The 27,281-nt window shown below is 45.3% G+C and overlaps 1 protein-coding gene across 3 annotated transcripts in view; it reads left to right on the top strand.

Moving 5' to 3' along the window:
• TOX2 (TOX high mobility group box family member 2) overlaps window positions 1-27,281 on the top strand; it is a 261,370-nt gene that overhangs the window by 217,905 nt on the left and 16,184 nt on the right. For all 3 annotated transcript variants that reach the window (XM_077832419.1, XM_077832417.1, XM_077832418.1), the window contains one exon: window positions 21,604-21,684. In XM_077832419.1, coding sequence (XP_077688545.1) covers window positions 21,604-21,684 — 81 coding nt within the window. The remainder of the gene's footprint in view (window positions 1-21,603; window positions 21,685-27,281) is intronic.

Genomic DNA, 27,281 nt, shown 5'->3' with positions numbered 1-27,281 from the left:
TGCATGCACAATTTTGAGCTCCTAATTCTATACAGTAATTGTGTGACCTGGCCCCTGGATAATTCCAGTGGAAGTAAGTTCTCTCCACACACAAATCTCAAGAGCAGCTATATCATAATGCAGTGCAGCTACAATGAATCAAAGATAGTTTTTTATGGACTTGTCCTGGAATGCTCACAACCTGCTGCATGCCATTTGATAGAGCTGTGGGTCAGAAGCCACTAGAGAATATGTTCTGAGTGCCTCTGTCCTTATCGCATCCTCCAGTGAGCACACACAGATGGAGTTCTGCATGCAACAGATTTTTTGAAGTTTTGTATTCAGAGCCTGACCTATCAAAGCTAACATTACAACTCCCATCCCACCACACTGCATGTAGACATGTCGGAGACCTGCTAGGTGATCAGCTGTTAACACAGTGCATCCTCTAGTCACATCTTTACTGTTGCAGTTCATAAGTAATTAGCCTTGCTGGCAGTATTTCTAATAGTCCCTAAAGGAGTATGTAGAGAACACACTGATGGCTGCAGTAATATTAACTAGGGCACAGAGTAGAACTGTATGGATTTTAATGGCAGTTACTCTACTGGGGTGAGTTAGAGTGATGGTGTCAGGTCAGATTAGGTCTAAGGCTGTATTATTACTCTGACTTCCATAGAGATGGTGTGGGGGTGATGTGCCCCAACCTCCCTCTCTCCCTGCATGGATCTCCTGGCTCTTGGGGCACTTCCTACAGACTGCGGGGAGGTAGCCAAGTTCGGGGAGGTAGCTCAGGCTAGTACTACTGGGAAGGGATAGAACCACACACAGAATATCTCCCACCTGTGCAGGTCAGGGGATATGATCAGGCTCATACCGTTGTAGTGTCAAAGGGAAGATAGCCTGAGCTTTAGAGCTGAGCTGCTTGTGCAATGTGCTTTGCACATTGGAAAACGTAATCCCAACTATACATATAAAATGATGAGGTCTAAATTAGCTGTTACCACTCAAGAAAGATCTGGGAGTCACTGTGGATAGTTCTCTGAAAACATCATAGAATCATAGAATATCAGGGTTGGAAGGGACCTCAGGAGGTCATCTAGTCCAACCCCCTGCTCAAAACCAGGACCCATCCCCAATTAAATCATCCACTCAGTGTGCAGCGGCAGTCAAAAAAGAGAACAGAATGTTGGGAATCATTAAGAAAGGGACAGAAAATATCATACTGCCTCTATATAAATCCATGGTACGCCCACATCTTGAATACTGCATGCAGATGTGGTTGCCCCATCTCAAAAAGGATATTTTGGAATTGGAAAAGATTCAGAAAAGGGCAACAAAAATGATTAGGGGTATGGAACGGCTGCCATATGAGGAGAGATTAATAAGACTGGGACTTTTCAGCTTGGAAAAGAGACGACTAAGGGGGAATATGGTAGAGGTCTATAAAATCATGACTGGTGTGAAGAAAGTAAATAAGGAAGAGTTATTTACTCCTTCTCATAACACAAGAACTAGGGGCCATCAAATGAAATGAATAGGCAGAAGGTTTAAAACAAACAAAAGGAAGTATTTTTTCATACAATGCACAGTCAACCTGTGGAACTCCTTGCCAGAGAATGTTGTGAAGGCCAAGACCATTAACAGGGTTCAAAAAAGAACTAGATAAATTCATGGAGGATAGGTCCATCAATGGCTGTTAGCCTCTGTTTGCCAGAAGCTGGGAATGGGCAACAGGGGATGGATCATTTGATGATTACCTGTTCTGTTCATTCCTTCTGGGGCATTTGGCATTGGCCACTGTCGGAAGACAGGATGCTAAGCTAGATTGACCTTTGGTCTGACCCAGTATGGCCGTTCTTATGTTCTTTGTCCTTTGCAAAGAGATCCTTCATGCCATTGGGAAGGAGGGGAGGGGCTTTCCTTTGGGAAGTAATTTCATTTGAATGATATAAACATTATTTAAGACAATATAAATCCCTTGTACACATGCAAAAGTAGGGAAATTCTCAGGGCTCGTTATTACAGCCAGTCATGTAAAATAAGCCTAGACAGGAAACAGTTTTGTATGTGCTGATTCACTGTTCTGGGGCTTGCTTATAAACTACAATAGCTTCTCTACAGATTGGCAGCCTCAAATCCAGTGTCAAGGCTTCAAAAAAGCCCAGGAAGCAGATCTTCAGTGTAACATCTCACAGGGAACTTCCCTACTCTGTAACCATCACACAGCCCTCAGTCTGTTTCACGCAGAGATTTCTAGGCTCAGTTTAGCTATTCTTGTTGATGTTGAGTCAGTTACAAAAGCCCTGTAATTGCCTATTGCGAAGACCCCAGGGCACCCTTTTTTGGTAGCACGTGTGTCTTTTTATCACAAGGAGAGAGATCTGACATTCTCTGCAATTGGTCTCTGAACCCAACCGTTCGGAAATTCACCGTTCTCTCCTGAAGCACAGAGCCCTAACTTTAAAGGCTTACTGACAGCTTAGGGCCTGCGCCCTCTGTCACTGAGCTCCCAGTGCTCCCACTGCCAGAATTCCAGGTGGCTACCCTTAAGAGAGGAGCAGCAAATAGACAGAACCAATTGAAATGAAAGTTATGCCGGGAAATAGTCCCTGTTGCTTTGGGTCAGGCACAAACAGCATGGATGTATTTCACTCCGGTGGTGTAAAAGCCATTTTATTTAACTGCAAAGATTCATGACTCTCCACACTAGTGTTGTTTGCCAGGCTGCATGAGGCTTCCGTACTGTCTTCCATACCATTCGTATTGGTTATTCCTTGATGTATTTTGTTTTCTTAAGTTCTAAAGAAATCTATAACCTGTGTAAATATAAAAGTGCCAATTGAGAGAAGTACATCATTCACCCTGAGACACTGCAGATGACATCAGAACAGGGGGGTCAGGGGGCCATGGCCCCCTCACTTTTTATCTACCATAAAGCCAAGCGATGGGGAGAAGGAAAGGGGCCTCGGGGGAAGGGGTGGTGCAGGGGCGAGGCCTCAAGGGAAGGGGCTGCATGGGGGTGGGCGTCAGGGGAAGGGACGGCACAGGGGCGGGGCCTCGGGGGGGAAGGGGTGAGGAGGGGCCTCGGGGAAGGGGCGGGGCCACAGTTCGGGCACTGGTGGCTCCTTCACTGTTAGTAAGCTTCTACCACCCCTGCATCAGAAACCCAGAATCAGTTGAGAAAATGAATATTTAGATGACTTCTAAATTGTGGCTAAAAAGGATTTTTCATGCTTCCTGTCCTTTACATGATAAACCAGATGGTCAGTCTAGTTCTGGTGGGTGCCGTCAGAATGTGCATAGGCCCTTTTCACATGATGCAATGCTGCAACCCTCAGTCACTCCCGTCAATGAGTGTTTATTCATGCAAAGGGTCCCACTGACTTCAATGAGATTACCAGCATTGTGATCAGTGGTTGCACAATCAAGCCCATATTCTGGTTATTATTTACCCAGTGGACTTTAACAGCTAGGGTATGGCGTGTAAAGTCTTGGACATCCCTTTCTATGGCAGTGACCCTTTTGATGGTTTGCTGATCCGATCCTCTCCCATCTCTCTGCTGCTGTGGTCTTGTCTCCTGAATACACCATAACTTCTTATTACTAAACAGCCCCAAAGTCCTTCCCCTAGGTAAAAAGTACTCTGTTCCATTTCTCTGACCCTGCTCTCACTTAACACATTCCCCTCTGCTTTGCTCCTACAACCAGACCTCCTGGAATTCCTCTTGACCTCACACCTTCTCTGTCGTCTTACATCTTAGCTCTCTGTAAGGTGTCCAGCACCATCCTCTTGCTGGGATTCATCCTGGCTTTGACCTGGCCTCTACTGAAATTCTTAATCCTGAAATCCTTAACTACTAGTCTTCCTAAATTATTACTCTCTGTACTTCAGCAAGTCCAAAAGGTTGGCCTATGGAGCTCATTGCCACATGATATCATTGAGGCCAGGAACTTAGCAGGATTCCAATAATAATTGAACATTTATATGGAAAATGAGAAAATGGTCACTGTTTGGTACAGGATTCTGAACTAGATAGACCCCGAGTCTGATCTGGTCTGGCAATTCCCATGGTTCCTAGGAATGTTCTTTCTTTCCAGGTCTGAGAATCATACCAGTCTTATCCTCTCTGTCACCTTCCCTCTGGCTTCTCCCCTATACAGCCGTTAAACCAATTCAAAATGGCTTTCTACGTTTCAGATCTCTCCAGGGCCTTATTCCTCCTCCACATCTCTGGCCTCATACCCATCTGCTCCCTGGCTCCGACTCTGATCTCAGTTGCACTGGTGTAGTGCAGAAGTAATCCTGGTCAATGTAACCAAGACAAAAACCAAGCCCACGGACTCCACTTCTCCATTCTGGGACTTCTTTCTGTCCCCCTCTTCCATGCTATCCACAGCAGTTGGTGCTTTTTGCATGGGCTGCACCCTTCATCTGGAAATTGGCCCTTCCCCCCATCTTAAACCATGGAGCCACTTTCACTTCTAGTCATTAATAATCTGCTTAAAACCTACCTTCCCCTGTAGCTTATGGTTGACTCTCACAGTAAATCGTCCTATGACACCATATGAATTAGGACCCTCCAGGAATGTAATGGGCTAAATTTACCCCTGATATAACCCCATTAACTTCAGAGAGCCACGGGAGAGGACTCTGCCTTCCCAGAGAATGGAGTAGCTGCGTAAAGGCCCTTCTAGCCCAATGGCTGGAGTAGCCCCCAGGGGCCCTCCCTTCTGCAGCATCCGGTGGAAGAGGAGGACAGGAGGATTCATGCAGACCACCCATGCGCCCCTCTTACCCTTGTGTGCTACCATACCAGACTCCATGCCCTGTAGTCCTTCCACCTCCCCCTTACACAGCTGAGCTGCATCAGTTCTGCTGCCAAGAGACCCTCTGCAGAGCAGGGGTTGGAATTGCCCCTAGGTTTCTGACCCCTCCCATGTACAGAGCCCAGGCATATCTGAGTTATAGATGTACAGAAGAAACCCAACCCAGGCTTTGGAGACAGCAGCTTTCTCAACCTTTATTCCTGCCACTTAATTTCAGCCCTAACTGCATCTTCTTTTCTTAATATGTTAAAGATGTCTCTGTGGATGGGAGACCCAGTTTCAACCCAGCCCAGCTGAAAATTGGGTTTACATAATGGAAACACTGGTGCAACCCCTGCCTGAGCAAGGTGCGAATGCTCAACTCTAATTAACAGAAGGAATTAAACCAGCCCATTTTTCTTGCCTGCTAATTCTCCCTTATTTTCTTTTACAAGAGAGCAGTGGCGCTTGCCATTTCTTTACACATGCTTTATAAGTGGCTCAATTTCTCTCTCTTTCTAATTGATTTAATTAAGTCATTTGTTCCTTGTCTGAATGCTTAAATATTAACTTCCTGGCTTTGTCTCCATCTGTAAACATTTCTCCTGCTACAATTACCCCCTCTGCCTGAGGCCCTGGCAGAGAGGACACTATTTATCTTTGACTCCGAGGCTGCACTGGTGGTTTGTGAGATGGGACACGTTTGTTCTTGAAGAGTTTGGCTGGATTATGGTTTGTTTAGTCCCTATTTGCTTTCTCTTGGCCAAGCTGCCAGTATTTCCAGTCTCCTTCATTTACATTCCCAAGCAAATGCTAAGGAAAAAAAGACAGGTTAAATTAACACAATTTTTTTGATATATGAAAACATGGACTGGTGCTTAGAACATACAGTATATAGGGCATTTCTTCTAAGCATCTCAAAGCATGATACAATCCTCCTAACTGTAAGGGTAGCTAAGCACTTGAACAAATTCCTTAGGGAAGTTGTGGAATCTCCGTCATTGGAGGTTTTTAAGAGCAGGTTAGACAAACACCTGTCAGGGATGGTCTAGAGATAATACTTAGTCCTGCCTCAGTGCAAGGGGCTGGACTATCAAGGTCCTTTCCAGGCCTACGTTTCTACGATTAATGTATTAACTCAAACATTCCTTTGTAAATAGACAGGTAAGCATCATTATCCCTATTTAACAGATGGGCAAAGGGAGGGGCCAAGAAGGTAAGTGGCTAGAACAGTCACTCAGTGAATCTGTGGCCGAAATAGAAATAAAAACCAGGAATCCTGACTCTCAGCAGTCGCTTTACTAGACTACAATTCACTAGATCCTCTGAAAAGACACTCTAGTGTTCACTACTGGTTCTAATACATGACTAGCTCTGGAGACATGGACTTTTTTAAATGTTTATAAAGTATCTGAAAGAAATTTAATTTACATTGTTTTTCACATGGAGATAATCTCTCGGTAAGGTCCATGCAAAGTATGATGGCAAGATTGCAGTCTGCCACAGAACCCAGTGTTCAGAAAGACATAACTTTAGCCCCATAATAAACGATTCCTTACAACAATGAAAACCAGACAAGCAATGAGCCAAATCCTGAAGGCCTTACTCAATTTTTACTGAGTTCTTGCTCAGACAAAACTCCCATTGACTCCAACAAGGTTTTTCCGGCATAAAAACCGTGGATTTAGGGATATGTCCCCAGAATGTTATTGTGTAGCTGGCATAACATAGAGACCCCAGCCTTGCATTCCTTGCACGCACACACAACTCCCATTGATGTCATCAGGAGTTTGGGATCTGCAAGTTATAGTGGATCAAGACTATAGATAGCTGATGTTCTCAAAAGCAAACTAGGGAAAAGTAGCGTAGATGAAATGACTAGAAGGTGGATACACAATTGGTTGAAAGACCATACTCAAAGTGTAGTTGTGGATGGATCTCTGTCAGACTGGGAGGATGCCTCTAGTAGGGTCTCACAAGGGTCAGTCCTTGGTCCACTGCTATTCAGTATTTTCATTAATGACTTGGATAATGGAGTGGAGCATATGCTTATAAAATTTGCAATCCGGTGGGTAGTGAAGACGTACCCTAAGAGTAGTTAAGCTCAGGAACAGTCTTCCAAGGGTGGTTGTGGAGTCACCATCACTGGAGGTTTTTAAGAAGAAAGGTTGGACAAATATGTCAGGGATGGCTTAGGTTTACTTGGTCCCGTCTCAGTGCAGGGGGCTGGACGTGGTGGCCTCTCAAGGTTCCTTCCAGCCCTACATTTGTATGATCCTATGATTTTAAAGAAGGCAAAAGTGTTCCCAAGTCACTAGTCAATTCAGACAATATTTTTATGCATCATTTGCCTCATTGAGCTTTCCACTTTTTATAAGAGGATAACTGGAAGTGAACTCCTCCCACAGCCCTTTGGACTTGATAGCTCTGTTTCGCTTGGACAAAGATTGCAAACCTTATCATTTCTTGTTTTCAGATGGTCTCAAAGCTCTCCTTGCAGGTGAGTTTTGGTGCAAGCTCTTTCAGATAATGGCCAGGATGAGGCAGGAGGGGAGGACCAAGGGCAGGGGTTTGAATCTGGTTGTCTGATGAATCTATTCTTAGCTGAGCGGAGCCATTGCATTATCAAGTCACACCTTTCTAATACATGCTGACCGTTTCACAGCACATGCCCATTAAGTATTACAAATACATTGATCCGTCTGTCCCTATATGCTACATTTGAAAGTTATATATGGTATTGAGTGAACCCAGCCGCCATATCTGTGCTGGTGAAGGATGGTCCATAAATTCCTTGCCTGTGCCAGTACCTTGGCCAGGATCACTACACAGCAGGGGTGGGCAAACTGCAGTTCGCAGGCTGGATCCCGCCCACCAGCTGTTTAAATCCAGCCCTTGAGCTCCTGCTGGGGAGTGGGATCTGGGGCTTTCCCTGCTCCGGCGCTCCAGCTGGGGAGCAGGGTTGGTGGCTGCTCCACGTGGCTCCCGGAAGCAATGGCATGGCCCCCCTCTGGCTCCTACACGTAGAGGCAGCCATGGGGCTCCACTCTGCATGCTGCCTCCACCCCAAGCACCACCCCAGCAGCTCCCATTGGCTGGGAACTGCAGCCAATGGGAGCTGCAGGGGCGGTGCCTGCAGACGGGGCAGCATGTGGAGCCACCTGCCCATGCCTGTGTGTAGGAGCTGGAGAAGGGACATGCCGCTGCTTCCAGGAGCCGCTTGAGGTAAGCACCGCCCGGAGCCTGAACCCCTGAGCCTCTCCCCACATCCCAACCCCTTGCCCCAGCCCTGATTCCCCTCCCGCCCTCCAAACCCCTTGATCCCAGCTCCACCCTAGAGCCCGCACCCCCAGCTGGAGCCCTCATCCCATCCCGCACCCCAACCCTTGCCACAGCCTGGAGCCCCCTCCCGCACCCTGAACTCATTTCTGGCCCCACCCCGGAGCCCGCACCTCCAACCAGAGCCCTCACCCCCTCCTACACCGCAACCCCAATTATGTGAGCATTCATGGCCCGCCATACAATTTCTATTCCCAGATGAGGCCCTCAGGCCGAAAAGTTTGCCCACCCACACTACACAGTGTATCCAATCCCTCCAGTTAGAGAGGGTGGCCCAGTGCCAGTCCTCCTGGCAGGCAGAATCTAATACCCTCCCACAGCTGGCTGATTGGCAGTGTGTGTTAATTTGAGAGACACTGCATATGGCTTCTCTACAGATTGAAGGGAGACGCTGCTGTTTGCCACATACCTCTGACAGCAAGCAGAGGGTTAATCCTCTCTCTCCTTTGGGTTGCTAATGATTATATGCACTGGAATAGCAAAGCTGTAGCCTTTTATTTGCCATTGAACAGGTGCTGCTGCTCCCACAAAGCAAATTTGCTTTTTTCTCCTGATGAAATAAGCAAAATAAAGGTTGCTTCCATCCCATTTCAAATATGTTTTTTCTTTCTCCTCCACTAACTGAAAGACAAACACAGACTGGGAAACAGAATGCATATTATGCAAGAAAACCTATAATCTAGGAACATCTTTGATTAGAAGGCTGCTGTCACGGACGTGTATTTCTTAGCCTTTCTTTTTCTTCTGGTTTATCACTTGTGCCTTTTGTCAGATTGTTCCTTCTTCTTCTCTTCCCAGCCTCTTCACAATGAATCTTCATTTTCCCTCTGACACACTTGTATCTAAATTCCTCATTTCCTGCCTTTTTTTATTTATATCTGTTGCCTGGTGATTTGATCATGCTGTGGAATACAGGATTAGCAATCTCCCTGTCCTTGGGTACTGCTCAAGGACACCTGTTCAACAACTTGCACCATTTCCTTCCCCTCCTTAACCCTTTCGGGCTTTGAACTTTGCCATGTGCAAATAATAATAAATATAATAAATAATATTAATAATTTTAAATACCATAACCACTACTTTTACAGTACATTATAATCTTCATTCTTCAACAGCTGGCATGGCCTTTCCTAAGAGGCTTACACCGGAATCTAAAGAATGTGACACTAAAAAAAAAATAATAATACACAGTCTTTGAACTTTGCAAATAGTTTAGCAGCTGTTCCTGTAGAGATAGCTTATACTTTACTCAAAAGTGAAATGCTAATTCAGCTATTATCATCAAATGGGATACCTGTCTTTAGTAATCCTTCAACTCCCAGCTCCCCGTATAATTCCTTGCCACAATGTTATTTTTTTCATTAAACAGCTACATTCACAATATTAGAGAGAGGTTTAAAGGAGCAGGCTGATTTGACGCTAACTGTGGCAGATCTTGAGGATCGGATTGAAAGGAATTCTTCTAATTCTGCAGAGAAGATTCTATCCTGGAGCAAGCATGGAGTTTAGGCCACCTGTCAAAATGCAGTTAAGATGCTGGAATCTAGTTAACGTTAGCACCATCTAGAAGAGCTTAGGTTATCCAGAAAGGTACCATTCAGACGCTACCTTACTGGACTGACTAGGTTCAAGTAAGTCGGCCAGAGGCTGTTGCATTGGGTTCCCAGGGATGAGGTGCAAAGTGCACTGCTCTCCAGTAGGGCTAGCTGTTCCACCTGGAGGGTGTGGCATGTATTCAAACATGTGGGCAAAAAGGTCATGCTAGAATAAAGGAGGCAGTCGAAGCCTTTACTCCTCTGTCCCTTAAAAAATGGAGGAAGAATCTGATCTCTGCTCTTCTTAGAATGCTTTAATGGTTCTCCAGGATGACCCTGCAGGAGAGGGGAGTGGGCCCTCGCTCCTGTTTGAGGGAGGCACAGTCCTAGCACTGGAATTGGTGTGAATAGCACAGGATCCCACGGGACTGCTGTCATTACAGGGCATGAGTTCTTGATGATGAGAGCCCTCGCTGAGGAGCTCTGTGACCATGCCCATCTGCCTCTGTAGGTGACGCAACAAAGGCCCTATCCATGATACCCAGACAGCTGTGCCAGGGAGCCAAACAATTTGGTTGTTCCCCAGCCTGGCTATAAATGTAGCTCAAATCTGTGGTGCAGGTAACCCTGTTTCATACCCAGGTACAGCCTATGCTATAAGTCTGAACCAAGTCAATAGGCAAATCAGAGGGAAACAAAATGGCAATGAGGTTCCCTGGCCTCTTGGTGTTTATTCCTCCAACAGCTCAGCTGTAGTTAGCTGTATTGATTGACTGAACCATCCTTCTCATATAATTTTTCTCCTCTTCCATGAGCTCAGCCTCTCTGATCTTGTTGCCTGGTTTAATCTCCTCCTGGTTCAGTGGTTCTTGTCCTGTTCCATCTCTTTACCATGAGCACCCCAGGACCCTACCTCATTCCTTATGTGTTGCCTTTGGTTTTCCAAGCCAGCGACCCCTGTCATTGCCCTGACAGAGAGAGCGAAATACATTAACCTGAAACATGGAGCCTGCTCCAAGAAGCTTTCAGAGACGAGGTGTGCCCCTTTAGAAAAATTTCATGTTCAGCAGTGTAGTTAAACTCTGCCCAGACCAGTGCAACCTCCCTGAAGTCAGTGGATAGCACATGTATAAATCAGGGCAGGAGTTAGCCTTAGTTCAGTGCTACTCTATTCGTCTCCAGCAGGAGGTACCAGGGCGAAGACTCCAGGGTATCATCATTGCCTCCTGCTTGTCACTTGTACATAAACAGCCCATGCCTGACTCCAGGTGATAGTGGGTGAATTGCCAAGGGCTGAGAGATTTTGTTTGGCTGAGATGTCCAGAAGCGATTCTGCTGCATATTGAAAAGTTACATGAATGATGTGGCCTCCTCTTCCCCCCGCACCCATTCCCTTGTCTCCCATCCTCTCTTCCCTGACCACATTTCCTGTGTCTCACTCCCCAAATCCCTATTCTATCTCAGGGGAAAGACCCAAAGGGCTCTCAGCTGACATGGTGATGGGGGCGTCAAGACACCTGCATAGAACAGAAAACCTCAGATTTCCTTGGTCGTTGCTGTCAAGGTCTCTGGAGTGGCCCATGGCTGTGAATGCCCACCTCAAGAAACAGGGCACAAACCCCGAACTGGTTGTGTGTTGTATACTTAGATTTTATCCACCAAGTGTGAACAAATCAAGCACTACAACACCCTCAACATGGAGCCACAGACAGCCCCCTTGGGCACTCCAGTCTATTTTGCCACTCAGGCAGGCTTGCCTTAGTGATAGATGGTCCCTTACACCAAAAATCACAATAATATTCAGGTTACTCCCAGTCCCTAAGGACTAGTCACTTACTCCAGGTCAGGTGCACCCTAGATCTCTCACCAAAGTGAACACTTGTAAGCTATCCTATAATGAACTAAAGGTTTATTAACTAAGAAAAAGAAATGAGAGTTATTTAAAGGTTATAGCTGGTAAACACACACACGAGTTACAGTCTTAAGTTCCAAAAGATGAGAGTAGCTGCTATAACATGCAAGATTTATATGTCCTTTAGGGCTAGCCCATGCTAAACAACTGGGGACCCCTTGCTTATGCTTCAAAACTTCACCCCTCAGAATTCAGGCAGCATAGGGATACAATTTCTCTTTAACAGGGATTTTTATTCCCTTCCCCCCAGCATTCAAACTGTGATGGGATGAGGGCGTAGTTTGACTTCTGTATTTGGGGAGACAAGGGGCTTAATAATATGTATAGGTCTAACTTCTGGATTTACTGATTGTTAGTGGTAGTTAAATTACAGAGTACTTGAAATCACAAATACAGTTTACATTCATTATTTAATCACCTTTATTTTTTTTATTTTTCCTCAATTATTTGCCTTGTATACCAGCTACCACTTAAAGAGCAGCATTCGCATAAAAAAATTATTGAATAAACAGTACCAAGCACTTTCATGTAACTATGAATCATGTCTCCCTGATTTTAGAGTTACATAAACATTGTCTTAATATAAAAATATTGTATTTATCTTAATGTAGAGGCAATTGTCTTTCCCTTTAGTTAGCTTTTCTCGGGTTTAGATAGAGTAAAATGGACCTAAGTTAAAACAGAGTACTATTTTACTCAATTTAAAACTTTTAAAGGTCACAGAGTCACTTGTCCATCGGTGTTTTGCATCATTCTATAGAATCTAATAGAAAATTATATCTCTGCTATAGGTTTTTAGAGTAATTTCTCAAGGTGCTTGATCTAATTCCTATTGAAGTCAATAGGAATCTTTGGCAAGATCTACACTCCACACCCCTGAGCGACATAATTATATGGACCCTACCTCTCCTTCTTCCCGCCCCCTCCCTCCCCCCCAACGCAGACAGGCAGAAGCGACCAACAAAACCTTTTATCCGTTGATGCTTCACAATGGCTTGTCTGGTCTACCCAGTCCTTTTGTTGGGGAGGAGATAACGCCTCTTGTGGTAAACTAGCATTTCACACTTGGTAATGCTTCTCCCCAACTGTGGGGATTTACAGTCTTAACAAACATGTTAATAGATACAGAGCAAACACTTAAACATTACCTTATACGATGGGATACAGATATTATAAGTAAGATTAAGGCATGCAGCATCCTACAATCATTTCATAAAGTCTAAATGCATTCTCGTAACTGTAACTCTAATATCTATTTTAGCAATATGAACACACAGGCGATCCAGGCTGATTTCCAGCTATGCATTTGTCAGTGTCCAGTGAGGCCTAGGAGTCTTGGCATGAGCTGGCACTTGGTCTGCAAGCATCACGGTTACATTTTCATGTGGATAAATACTGGAGGCTTATGGAAGTTGCATTATGAAACCACTGAACATATGAAAGTTGCTGGATTGGGATTTCATTAAAAACTTGAAACTCAGACCAGGATCAGCACAAGGTTCATGAACAATGCTTTCAAGTAATCCTGGGCTTTACATCATAAAACAGGTGAAATTCACCATTTCACATAGCTTTCATGCAAAATCAGGTTAAACTCAGCAGCAGTTTTGACTGCATTTTTGAGGCTTGGGATTCAGTGGGATTACACGAATGTGAGAGCAGAATATATCTCGTTGTGGCTACCTTACACAGAAATGGACACATTCACTATGCTAAGTAGCGATATACAGTACCCATGGCAAAATGCATGTGCAACATTCCCATATAAATACACTGCATGGGGAGTGGAACAGAGTTTATACTAAATGGATAAATCACCCAAGGAAAAAATTACTTGCTCAGCAGAAAATAATAGATCACCCATCTAATCAGAGACATCTGCTCATTGGACCAGATACATCACTTACTGACAGGGTACTGCATATATCACCTGCAGGATATAAGGGCGTCTGAGGCCTGTTGTAAAGTTATATTACATTTCAGCCACAGTGAAGCCTAGACTTGTTGGGAACAATATACAGTGCGGTCTTGTAAGGCAACCTGGCCATAATACTGACCAGTAATAGTGTTTATACAGAGAGCTGGCAATGATGAACCGTGGTAATTCAGTGGGGAGATAATAGGCAACAATGTAATGACCTGGCTATTGTTAGCAATGGGATGATGCCAGACTGGTACCACTAACTGAAAGCAGACAGGAAGGCCTTGTGAGTGCCATCCAAGGCTTTTGCACAGTCCTTCGTGCCCTGAGGGGAATACGTGCTGGGGGAAGCTGAACGTTTCTCCCCGAGAACAGAATGAGTGAAGTTCCCTGGAGAGATAAAGTGATCTAGCAGGGCTGTATGGTGAAAGAGGGAAGGCTTGAGTTTCTCTTAACATAGCCCCAAGAGTCTGAACTCTTCTCCTAAGAGAGCCAAGACGGAAATCTAGTGGGTGCTTGTTATTTCCTTGATATTCTCCCAGGATACCTTAGGAGGGGTGCTGTCTTCCTCCCACTCCTTACCCAAAACAGCTGCTTCCTCCTCAGCTGAGGGAGGAGGGGAAAGAGAGGACAGGCCCGTGAGAACCATTTCTCCCACTCCAGCCTGTGTGCAAGTTTCTTAGCTGGCACCATGCATTCTGGTCACCATCCTCCCTAGCCTGTGGATCCATCGTCACTGCACTGGGATATGCCATTCCTCCAGGCCATGGAGTGGGTATTTTCCCAGTGAGTGACTGCAATCATGCGTGCGTACGTACACCCACACACACACTCTCTCCACATCATCCATGTCCAATCACTCATGTCAACCCAAGCATACGTTGCACCACTGTTCTTTGTCTTTCCTCCATTAGCTTACATTTCATTGGCATCATATCTCCTTCTTCCCGTGCTTCCTTTTTTTAAGGTCTCTACTCAGCAACGTATTCCCAAGTCCACAGTAGCTCTAATAGTTTGAACCACCATTAACACTAGGCTCAAAGAACGAGGCAGGGGCTGCATGCTCACCTCCTACGGGTACAGCCCCAAACCCACATTATAAGCTTGCTCTGTCTTTAAAGTCTCCTATCTGTGATTTCACCTTGGCTTTTATTTTAATTACATCATGATAAACTGCTCCAAAATATAAAAACCTTTTGATTTGTCATCACTGGAGATTTAGGCATGAAACAGAGCACAGGCCAATGAAAATAACATTCCCTGGGTTCATACCAGGAGTGCCCTCTTCAGCCACCGCACAGTACTTGTTATCACCAGCATGGGCACTTTTTACTTTATTAACACTGCAGTATCTCAACTGTACTATGTAATTTGGAGGCTGCTCTCCCATAGTGAACCCTCAGGCCAGCAGTTCTGTCTGCAGGATATTACACCTGCACATGTCAGTGCTCCTCCGGGGACAAACAACAGAACAAGGCTGGGGCTCGCCAGACCTGGCATTTTCTTCCTACAGTAGCTGAGGAGAAGAAACAAACTTCTTCCGCACCGTATGGGCTGCACTGCTTTCACATTTGACTTCCGGGTGTTGGGCCCTGGATAGTTTTCTTGCCGTGCGCCAGCTGGTGTCACCTCTCTTGTACCAAATCTTTAGCTTTTCTGTGTTGATACAAAACAGCAAGTTTTCTTGCTCCGTGTCACTTAAGGTTGCTTCTACTTTGTATGGCATGTACTTCTTATCTACTACTCATGGCATTATTATTAGAACACATTGCCCCTGGGGCTGTGGGGGACGTTGCCCAGGAAGTCGGAGGAGTTGTCCACCTGGGAGACCTTGGGGTTGACGGTGGCAAAGGCCTGAGTGGGGAGAGAGTCATCAGGAGTACGGGGCAGAGAGGACCAGTGCATGCAGCTCTATATGGTCTGTATAGGATAGTCCATATGGGACTGCCAGTGGGCAGTGAGGATGGTAGGGCCATATGGAGGACATTGCCCAGGCAGGATGCACAGCTGCAGGCTGTATATGGTTATAGTGTGTTAGGATAGTTCATATGGAGTTATACTGCCCAGTGAGGACCATGGTCAGTCTGGGTTGGTGGCAATGTTGGTAATGGTCTGTATGGCTTTATATAGCGATACAGTCACATTTAGAGTGGGGAGGTAAAGGGGGAAGGCTGGTCATTATTGAGTCATATGGCATGGGGCCGGATGGGAATAGAGTTATGTGGTGGGGGTGCAAAGGGGGAGCAGTTTGATCCTCTTCATTATGAAATGCACCAAATTTGCCTTCAGAAATAACAATAATACCAAACTGCACCTTGGTGGTATATATTTGGTATTTAAAACGAAAAAAAACCCTCCAGATTTCACCAAAAAACTAGACTTTCTGGGCAAAGACAATCAGTCGGTTGGGTGGTAATTGTCACTGTAAAATGTTTCTGTGGTAGTTCTGGGTTCCTTTTCACCCCCCCGCCCCACGTTACAAAACAGTTTCTTTTCAAACAACAGGGCTGGAATGGAAAGGTTATTGATACCGCTACTCCTGTCATCCTGTGTGTGCGCAACACAGAGCAGTTCCACGGGCGTCAGCAGGGTCCGGAATAATTGTCTTCTCTAATTAACTGGTTATCAAACAAGAACATTTCATTATGGTACAATTACTAGCTGCTTTGCTGAGACACAGAGGTGTCAGGATTAAGACTCCAACGTATGCTTCTTACAGCTCTGATATTTTCTTTCATAATCACTAACCGTATTTGCTCCCCCCCGCCACCATCCTCCACCCCCTCCCTTAATGACTAATGAATTCTGCTTACGAATAAGCAAAATAAATCAGCAGGCATGACAGATTATCAAGGAACACATGTAAAATATTTGGAGCATCTTTAAATCTGATAAATGACTTTGAAATTAAAATCCCTGGGAGAAAATGTGATTTAATTAGAAAGTAGCATGGTTCTGTCAATATTTAAATGAAAACTTTAAAAGGTCATAAACACTGCTTCAAAGCTCCTTTAACACAGAGGCGTTTTAAACGGCTTCACTAGGATCTGCTGTTCACACTTAAGCCCTACATTTTCAAAGTGTCATGCAGTGTTTTTAGCCACAAGACTCCCATGGCTCAATGTGTAAGTTCTTGGCCCCACTGAGTGGGAGTTTTGCCATTGACTTCAGTGAAGCCAGGATTTTACCACATAAAGTCAGGTCTGGGCTGTGACCTAAACAAGGTTGCCACCAGTTGTGTTAACGTCATACGGAATAAGGTTTAACGGTCAGCGTAGAATCGCTGAGTGTGTCAGGACAATTGTTGGCCATCATGTTTGGACATGGTGACATTTTGTCCTGAGGATCATGTGGCTAAATCCACACGCACATACACACAGCTCTTTGAAAGCTACTTCAGATAGATTCCTGCTGGAGTGTTTCCAGAGTCACCTTCCCCTAATGTTACTCAGCCCTAGTGGATCTAATAGATCTCAGATTCCAGGACTTGGCAACAACTTCCAAGTAGCACATGCCAAGAAGTCTCCCCACCTCCCCTCTGTGAAGGGCAAGCCGCATGGCTGCTGTGTGAGAAGGACTTGGAGGAGGATGCTTCAGAAAGAGTGCAGACCCCGGGAAGGCTCTCAGAATATATTAATCTGTGATTTACTGTAGTCTCGCAGTGCTGAGCTTCCAGATGCCTCGTGTTTCCTTAAGAGTTCAGCACACTTCAGCATCGATTAAGGAGACGAAATGTCGGTGGAGCTCCCCTCTAACTTGCCACCTTCAGGAAGAGGACAAGTAGCTCAGAAGTGCAACTTCTCGCCGGAAATGACCATTCCAAGTGTCACCGCAGTAAATGTGTCAAAAGGAGAAACTGCCCGTTTATTTTTAAAACAAAAGAAATCTCTTGAGGGGCTTCTGCAGGCCCGAGGAGGAATAGTTTGATGTCAGGTTGGTTCCACGCTTTTCCACAAAGCAGTTTTTCCATTTAGGGACCACAGCCGCCTAAATAGTGCACCACATATTACATTGCAACATCAGCCTAGAGTAGGGTCATAAATCTAGTTCAGCAGCAGGAGACCATTATCCTGTGACAAAGTTCCCTTCTGTTATTACTGCTTCTTAATATGAGGTCTCTTTGTTCAATTATCATGTAATAGATTGCTGTAGCAACTACAAGTTACTGGCACTTTCCAAATACAAGAGAAGACGCAGTTCCTGCCTCAAATTGCTTACAATCTAAAAAGACAAAGACCGATGAAGGAGGTGGGAAAGGGCTCTAACACACAAGCAAAGTGACTGGGGTGATAAGCACGTGACTTATTCGTTATTTGTTTCTTGTTTGTTTGTTAAGTTAAAAACTCTAAAATTCTCTTTCCTCCCCACTCTCCCAAGCACTATATTGCTGCTTCTCTGTGTGTACAGATGACAATAGTGTCCATGTCATTGAATGAGCTTCCATGCAGCGTTTGAGTCAAGAGCACTTTTAGTTTATGTGCTTCCAAAGACAAGAAAATCTCGTCCTAGGTATTTTATAGCAGCATAAGAGGAAAATAAATATGGTTTTGATTCATCACCATCAGATATGGTCGTTGTTATGTACTGACTTGAGAGATGGGGGTGGATATTTCATTGTTATACTGGCATCTGATATTGCATTTGAGAGCATCTATTAAAAGCAAATTCCTCAGTATTACATATTCCTTTATACAAACCAATGAAGAGGACATGGGATTGAAAAGCCCCTGTGAAGAGGATGGCGTCCTTCATGCACTGGGACCAGATGAATGTTTTTCTGCACATTTTGGAAGAAACAATTTCAGCTCTGAAATCACTTCTGATTAGCTTTCATCCAATTTTCAGCCTTTACACGCAAGATGATCTTTAAAATGTCTGCCTCCCAATCTTGCACTCAGATCCTTTGTTAGTGAATCTGAGTTGAAGCAGTACATGACTGCAGCATAAATAAAAAAGCGTGTTCCAACTGGAACCACCTTTCCTGACACTGTTTTAGACACATGCCTGCACACCCAAACACTCACACATCGGTATGTGTATAATGCATATGTGTATGTGCATTTATAGGTGTGGCTGGTAGCACCACCTACTATTAAGGTTGCCTGATAATATATACAATATAGGCAGTGTATATGATGTATATTACACAACAAAAAATACGTTAAAAGCAAATAAAGGCTGCAAACTCTAGCACTCAAAAATTAGGAAATGTCAGAATTAAATATGTCTCTGCATTCTTAATTGGGTTCCTGTGTATGTATGCTAGACATCACACAGGAAGTCTGTGAAGAGTCCCCAGCTCTCCTGGGTTCCATCAGTGCCTTAACTACAAAAAAGCATCCTTTCTAATTCTGTTCTTGCACCATCCACTCAGTGAACTGAATGAGGCAGGGACCATGTAGAACAAATGTGATCGTTACTAAAGATTGTATCATAAAGCTTCCTACTAAGGGGGAAATTAAGATTGCATGGGCAACCTTGATTCTCCATTTCTCACTTTAGAGGGCTTGACTTTGTCATTTTAATGGTCTTTTAACATAATTTTTTGTATCAAATTTCATATCTTTTAAGTGAAAAGCCAGAAATTTCATCCTGGGAAACCATATTGACTCCTGCGTGATCTTTAGATCTGTGGGGCTGCTAAATATGCTCAGTGGGCATGAATGTCTGTGGGCTGGAACACCTTCTCAATTCTATTCACTTTACTGGAAGTTTTGCATGTGCAAGGACTTCAGGACCAGGCCCAACATCTCCCAGATTGATCCTTTTCAGAAGTGTAAAGAGAAATGATCCCATTCTTAGACGGTGCATTCAATATGGAGCAAGTATGGTTTGTAAATTACAATCCTAAGGAAAGAAATAGCATGATGCAAAACCTCACACCCCTTTTTTGCCTTTCTGATACTACTGGGGCCACAATTATTTGAACTCTCACTGCCCAGTGTGGTAATACTGCGGGGCTGCAAAACTGCAACAGCTATCAAGGCTGAGAGACCAGACATAGTAAGATAAAAAAGATCAGGGTGTGGACAGACACGACACAACGGGACATGCCAGGCAGGCGCCTTCAGGGTGTGCAGAAATGTGTGAACTCAATGGTAAAAACATTATTTACTCTTTGGCATTTGACTGTAATAAAATACTGATTTGTAACTGGATGGTTATCTTCCAATCCAGCCTGAGTAAGGGGCAGCGCAGGAACCAGATTGTGACTGGAGCTTGGACAGTTTAATCTCCCTTCCAGGCTGACTCAGCTGCACTGGCCAATTTATTGGGAGCATGGGGGTGGAGCCATAGCTCTGCCCAATCCCTGTCCATCTGAGCAGGGAAGGTCATAGCCCCGCAGGGGCTGCTCATCCCTTTGCACAGATCTTAGGGTGCACATAGCCCACAAAGGGAAGAAAGGGGGCTCCTTATAGCTCCTTGCCCCCCTGACAGGCATGGAGCTGGGCTCACAGGTGAGTCCTTGGTCATTTACATTACTTGACTATAATACATGATGCCATGATAGAAACACATGGCGAAAAAGAACTGAAAATCCCCTGTGGACATCAGCATATTTATTGTTGTAAAGTTGTTGTTTTGAAAGAAGAGTTAAATGCATTCAAATCTGTTCTAACTGAAGTTAACTTTGACTTGTTTGATGAGAGATTTGGGTTTCACACGGGAGGTTAGTAGATATTTTATTTCAGTAATTTCCTCCCTTGCCCAAATTTTTCTTTCATTTGAAAATGTTTTTCTCACTTGATCATTTTAACTGGTTCCAGTTTGGTCCTTGAGGGCCATTGGGGAATTGGCCTGCATGAGACAGGGCTGTATTTCTGTGCCACTTCTACGAACAGCTCACCAGATTCTACTAATACTTATGCTCCTTGCAGCCTATTGACTTCATACTAAGGTTTCATGAGTGTCATTCTGAGCTGAAAATTAGCCCAGCACCATACAGCTACAGTAAAACAATTGTTCTTATGGTAGAAAGAGACTAAATATCAGACTTGTTAAAGTCTGCAAAGCTCCATTTAGTGATGCTGAGTCTCAGGATATGTAGTGTTTTTCTCAAAGCACCAATTCATGGCGAATCTCCGCATTCATTTGAAAAGGAAAATTAAGTGTCTAGCCCTTAAGGTTGCAGAGAAAAGATTGAAAACATGAGCCTTAAAGACTCAAAAGCAGAAGGCAAAGAAAAAGAACCCAAAATTTAGGATTTCTGAAAATGTTGTGATTTTTAAATATGATTTTAAACATTATTTTGGGGGGCCTGACTCATGATTTTTGAACATTTGGAATTTGCAGTGTTGGGAGGCTTCCTTATATTGAATTAATTTGTTGGTACTTTTTCAAGTACCTGGAGCAGATTCTGTTCTCATTCACACACGGGGTAACAGTATGGATTGACTCCATTGACTGCACACCAGCGTCAGCGACAGCGGACCTCCTCCCCCTGACTCCATGACCCTCACTCTTACCATGAAGACTTTTCCCATGTATTTCAATGAAATAGACAAAATCTCACTCATTCAGATAACCACAGCTTGACAGCCCTGGTGGCCATGAATCAAAGGGTGAGTGAAAAGGCACCTCTCTCTGAAACAGGTCTCTGGCTAGGGCAGATGGTCAGCATAGAACCCTGATGGGGTTCTATTTTTTGTAATAGATTTGCTCCATTGACAGGGCTGTCCACTTTGGCATGCACCAGGAACACAGACTTCTCTGAACTATGCCATGAGAGGCTGTCCTTACCTCCCCAACCCACTCTGTCAGATACCATGGCAATGAGCACGTACAAATACCTAGCAAGGTTCAGATATCTAGCAAGGTTCAGATAAGGTCCCGCCCCAACTTCCCCAACATCTAAGGGTGTTCAGATCTAGGGGTTTGTTTGGGGCAAATTTTTCTCTCTCTCCCTCCCCCGCCCCCTTGGCAGCAGCACCTCAGTGAGAAATCAGCTTTTCCTGCATACTGTATTTTAAGGCCCCATCCCCGTTCCTTGTAACAAAGCAATACAGCCCAGTGGAGACACGGGCGATCTGAGGAGGGTGAGATGTAGCAGTGCCAGACAGCACCCTGTTTTGCTTTATTAATTATTATTCATTGTTTGGTCCTTTCAGGCATATAAGAGGAAAACAGAAGCTGCGAAGAAGGAGTATCTAAAGGCTCTGGCAGCCTACAGGGCCAGCTTGGTTTCCAAGGTAACAGACAATGTGTTTCATACATGCGTCTCTATGGATGTGGCAATGATGAATTAGCTGGAACTCATGGAAATCTCTGGGGAGGAGCAAGTTTGTAAGAAATACACTGTAACCGTGCTATCAAAACTAATATCAGTGTTAAATACCTTCTGGAAGAGCTAAATGAAATGCTCTGCAGCACGACTTGAGCATACACAATGCAGTGTGGGTGCCAATTTTTTTTCCTTAACACACCAAAATAAGATCTAATTTATTATGGCACATTGGAGTGTTTGAAGGCAGGGCTTCCATGATCCCTCACTGCAGTTGGATTGCTCTGTAACCACACTGAGTAATAACTGATTTGCAGCTTTAGATAGGTTTCCATTTTGTCTTGGTTCCTCCCGCCCCCCCATCAGAGGGGGCTGAATTGTCAGCACTACGTTGACATCGCTCAAAGGTGAGATGTTATTTGATTCCATTACCCGGTTCTGTCGCTCACTTACACCATTCCAGAGCATGGTGCTTGGATTCTTTACACCACTCTTGCAATTGGCTTCCAGGTAATAGGCTGACGAGCAAAAGGATTTGCAATATACAGACATTTTGCAAAAGGAACTAAAGATAATGGGCCAGATCCGCAGCTGGTATAAATTGGGGCAGCAATGTCCATGGATTTACACCAGCTGAGGATCGGCTATGGTGGTTTTATAACTCTTTGGAGGTTTTGTCCCTTCCATGCCCACAACAGGAGACTTTCTTACCCATTACAGGAAAGTCAGCTTAGGGGACTCTCAGTACATTAATTCATGGCCTTACATGGGAGTGTGCAGAACAGAAGTAACGCCCAAGCCCAGTGCCCCCCTCACTTGCCAGTGTCTCCTAGAATGGTAGTGTGAGCCGTACACCCTCTTCAGCATGTCTGTCTGAGTGCCCATGGCCATTGATCAGGACACTGTTTGCCTTTCAAAGTAAGAGGAAGGAAGAACCTTCTGCTGGATTTAATTCCTGAGAGAGGAGAAAGGAACTGGTCTGTAAGGTTCCTAGATACAACCTGCAGATGTGAGTGTATTCCCCAATTTCCACTCCTGGCTCACCACTGATCATCTTGCTGTTTACCATCTGTGTCCTTATCAGCAGGTACCACCGCAGTCAGTGGGCATCTCTGTCCATGGGGAGGAGGGAACACGTATGCTGACTTTGTCCACCTCCCAGTGGCTGCCTTCTCATATCCCAGGCCCCTTCTCTTGTCCCCTGAATGAAGAGGGGCCATGAGCACTGCAGCGAGTGATGCTCCTGACTCCTGGAAAGGGCTGGGGTGGCAAGGTGAGCCCTAAACTGTTTTGGAGCTGGGCTAAGTAGCCGGATTGGAGCCACATGTGCTGAGCTATCAGTTCAGCCCTGCTGGTGGCTCCGGCTGTGAGTCCAGCGCCCTGTGCAGTGTGAATACCCAGTCACTCCATTGGTGTCGGTGGTGTTACTGTGAATTCACACTGCTGCCAGTGAAAGCACACGGGACACCTCCAGACTAGCAGGGAGGAGACTTTGGCTGTGTGAGGGAGGAATAGCAACTCCTTCTGGAGGGCACAGGTTCATACTGCGTGGAAAGAGTCCTGAAGGATCAGCACAGCCATCTGCAGAGCAGAGCCCACGGTGTGATAGTGTTACAGGGCTCTGAGGTGGTTGTTTATTTTGGCTCCCTGGGAAGAGAAGGTTTTAGTTTCCCCTCCCCTGAGTCTGTCCTCTGCAGACCACCCTCCAGGTCCCATTTCTCTTCCCCACCCCAGCCAGTCCTGTCTTTCTTTCCTTTCCTCCCAACCTGTCTTCCCCATTTCTCTCTCTGCATCACTCAGGTGGGGAGGTTGCCTTCCACCCACCTCACTCCCCCATTACAGCTCCTGATCTGGGGTGGTCTCCTATGGTGTGGAGGGCAGTCGGCTTCTTCCTGCACCAGAACTCCCCCCATGGTGCCCCTTGGCCTATCCAGCTTAGTCCTCAAGTAGCACCTGTTGGCCTCAATGCCTGGAAGCACCCAGTGCTTCCCTTTCTCTCTCTTGATGTGGCCTGGGTGCTGTAGTAGACTCGGGATGCAATTCCAGATGCTAGTTGAGTGGAGGTAGAGCAACATCAGTGGAAGTGGAGAGCGGGGGCAGAGGATCAACCCTCCCGCCAGGTAGCGTTACTTCTGGGTTGTGACTTACCAGGTCAGTGCACAATATGGGACAAGACAGGAGCGCCGATATCACAGCAGTAGGTTCCATAGAAACAACATAGATTCTCTTTGTCCTGCAGCTATTCTTGCCCCATTGAACAGGGCTGGATCTGGGAGGAGGGGAGTTATATGCAGGCAGTAGATTCTCTGGACCATCATTATAGGGGAAAGTGCCTGTACTTTGTCATTGGAATGGTGCTAATGTTTCCTCCCCGCTCCTCTGTGCTTACTCTTCTCTTCCATTTAGGTTTGTGCACAGCGCAGTGCTAGGGAGAGTTTACTTTGGTGTAATCTAATGGATAGGTCTGCAGTTCAGGCAGACCTTCTAAATGGAAACAGAAGTCTGCGGTGCATTCAAGAAGGGGAGAAGGGTGCTGTTTCCCCATGCCAGGTTAGGAGAGAAGGTTAAAAGCGAATGTGAATGAATTCCTAGAAAACAGGAAAGTGTACCGTCCCAAACAGTGAAGAAATAAATAGCTAATTAGTGCCATAACAGCTGTGAGCTGGGTAAATAACACATGGCAACAGCAACAGTAAAAAATAAAAACAACCTTCTCTGCTAGAGAGGAGGAATCCAGTCCAGAGGAGAAAGGATGGAGAGAGAGAATGGATCTGCCACTTTCAGTTCTGGAAGTATATAAATGTCACTCTCAGTGAGGTCCCAGGCAGTGCTTAATTTGTGCCAGGGGTTGAGCCCTGCCACCTCTCAGCTTGGCAGTTCAGAGCCCCAGCCCCTCTGGCCTTGCTGCTTCAGTTATGAAAGTAAAAAAATTTCCTGAGCTCAGGAACCTCTCTTGTTACAAATTAAGCACTGGTCCCAGGACATTAGTATCACACTTCTGAGATCTTGGCTCATCTCCTTCTGCTGGTTGGGTGTTCCTCATGCCCCCTTTATACCTTCATGGTTTCATACAGTAAATTTGATTCTGTTCGCTGTACCCAGTGACTCTATCCCCTTTACATCCCTGTGCACTTTCTGACATGAAGCCATTGTGGGTTCTCAGCAGCTCTGGCCATCTCTGCGGGGTTGGGTCTCAGGTCGGCTGTCATTGAGTCACATGGGCTCTGAGGTGTCCCAGGTCAGAAAGAGGGTATCAGATTGAGCGATGCTGTGCGCAGCCTGGACTCAGGGAGACAGACTGCTGAGACTCAGTGGTGTTTGGAGAATGTTAGCAAAGGGCATGGAGAAGGACAGAACTGAGGGAAAGATTTCAGAGTAACAGCCGTGTTAGTCTGTATTCGCAAAAAGAAAAGGAGTACTTGTGGCACCTTAGAGACTAACCAATTTATTTGAGCATGAGCTTTCGTGAGCTACAGCTCACTTCATCAGATGCATCCAATGAAGTGAGCTGTAGCTCACGAAAGCTCATGCTCAAATAAATTGGTTAGTCTCTAAGATGCCACAAGTACTCCTTTTCTTTTAACTGAGGGAAAGTAGCCACTGGCATGTGAGGAACAAGAGGGACCCTATGAGCAGGGCCTAACCAAGAGTTAGGGTGGTTGAGACTAGCTAGAGGCAAGTGTTCCCATGCTGAAGAAGGATAGTAGCAGGACTTGGAATCAGGTTCACATGGGAAGGGGAGGAGACCTGGGTGGGAGGAACAAGGAATGGGGATGGATTGATGGGAAAGATCTCAAAGGTTTGGCTAAACATCCAACTCTCATACTCTGAATGATGCCTTTTAAGTATCTTCCATTGCTAGCACCTTGCTGGCAGGGGACTGCCTTCCCTCAGTGGTTGTTATCAGTGCTGTCTCTCTTCCTGCACCATGGTAGTGCATCTCTATTTTGGCTAGCACTCTACAAGAAGCAGAGGCAGATTTCTATGCTGTGTCTATGGCCCTTGCAGGCTGACATCACACATGCACATCGCTCAGCCAGCCAGAACTCTGAAGGAGCAACGGCTCAGCTACATGGCCCATCAACGTGACTCAAACGCTGCACGTGGCTTCAGCTGACAAGGTCCACAAGGAAACGGAACATCCTCATCAACATCCTGTAGAAGATGGGAGGCATAGAGACAAATCACCAATAAATGTCTTTCCTTGACTAGTTTCAGAGTAGCAGCCGTGTTAGTCTGTATTCACAAAAAGAAAAGGAGGACTTGTGGCACCTTAGAGACTAACCAATTTATTTGAGCATAAGCTTTCGTGAGCTACAGCTCACTTCATCGGATGCATTCGACAGTCAGCCAGGGAGAAGCCCAACCCGCTTGTGAAACCACAGCGGGAGAATCTTAAATATAGGACATCAGCCTGACTTCTCTCCCCCCTCTCTCCCAATTGTGGTAGTATGTGACCTGTCCACTGTATGGCAATGGAACTAGGTGTAGCAGTTGGCCCTTTCCTGCAGAGGGCGCCATCACAGTGAAGGACCAAACTAAGCTTCTGCCCTTACTGAAGGTGTAGAGGGAGGGGACCGAATATACGCTTTCCTTTAAGAATTGGGACTGCCTTCAATGACAAGGGTGCCTGGCATGGAAACCTGTTAAACTTGCATGGGCTGATAGCCCCCGGGAGTGAGACTGTGTCAGACTGAGAGCTTAGTGATGTCAGCCTATCGTTAATATTGTGCAGAATTATACTTCATGTTAAAAATAACCCTGCATGGCTTAAACTGGAATGTAATTACAACCGGAGTAGCTACACATGTCATGCTGTGCAGCGAGCACCAAGGCATCTTGCCTCAGAGTTAACCGAGCCACACTTGAAGGTTAAGAGCTGTGGCGAAAAGGTCAAAAAGGAAGTAATCTAAGTCCCTTTCACTGGTTTAAGTGTTTAAAAAGATTCATAACCGCTCTGAATGTATTTAGTATGAGCTTGCCGGGCTATTCTGATTTTGGAATGCTGTTCGTGCTGCCTTTAATACAGTGCAGCAGTATCTCGGTGCATACAGCAAGAAAGCAATAATCACTGTTGTGTGGGGGAGGGGTTAGAGAGAGCTGGAGTTTCAAAGAGTGAGTTTCACATTTAAATAAATGTGGAAATGAGATCATTTAGAGGCAAAGATATTTCCTGTGTCGGTATGTGCCTTAAAAACTTGCCTGTTGCTTCAGATAAGTAAACAGGTATTTGCAGTTAGAGAAACTTAGTATTTGTTGTATGCAAATAAGCATAGGAGGTACAAGGGGATATTGCAGGGGGGGCCCAATCCTGCTCCAGATAGAGTCTACACACACTGCATCATCCCGGGTGACCTTCCTACTAGGGCTTAGTTTTATTGGTAAATCAAATCACAAGGCAATGTTGCCGAGTACATAGAGCTCTGGAGCTCAGGAGACCTGGGTTCTAGTCCTTGCTCTGCCACTGGCCTGCTGGGTGACCTTGGGCAAATCATTTCACCTCCCTGTGCATCTGTTTCCTCATCTGTAAAATGGGGTAATAATACTGCCCTCCTTTGAAAAGTG

The sequence above is a fragment of the Eretmochelys imbricata genome, chromosome 13 (genome assembly GCF_965152235.1).
Source record: "Eretmochelys imbricata isolate rEreImb1 chromosome 13, rEreImb1.hap1, whole genome shotgun sequence".
In the NCBI taxonomy this organism is placed as follows: domain Eukaryota; kingdom Metazoa; phylum Chordata; order Testudines; family Cheloniidae; genus Eretmochelys; species Eretmochelys imbricata.
Note: the sequence above shows the minus strand (reverse complement) of the source record. Positions and strands in the feature narration are given on the sequence as shown.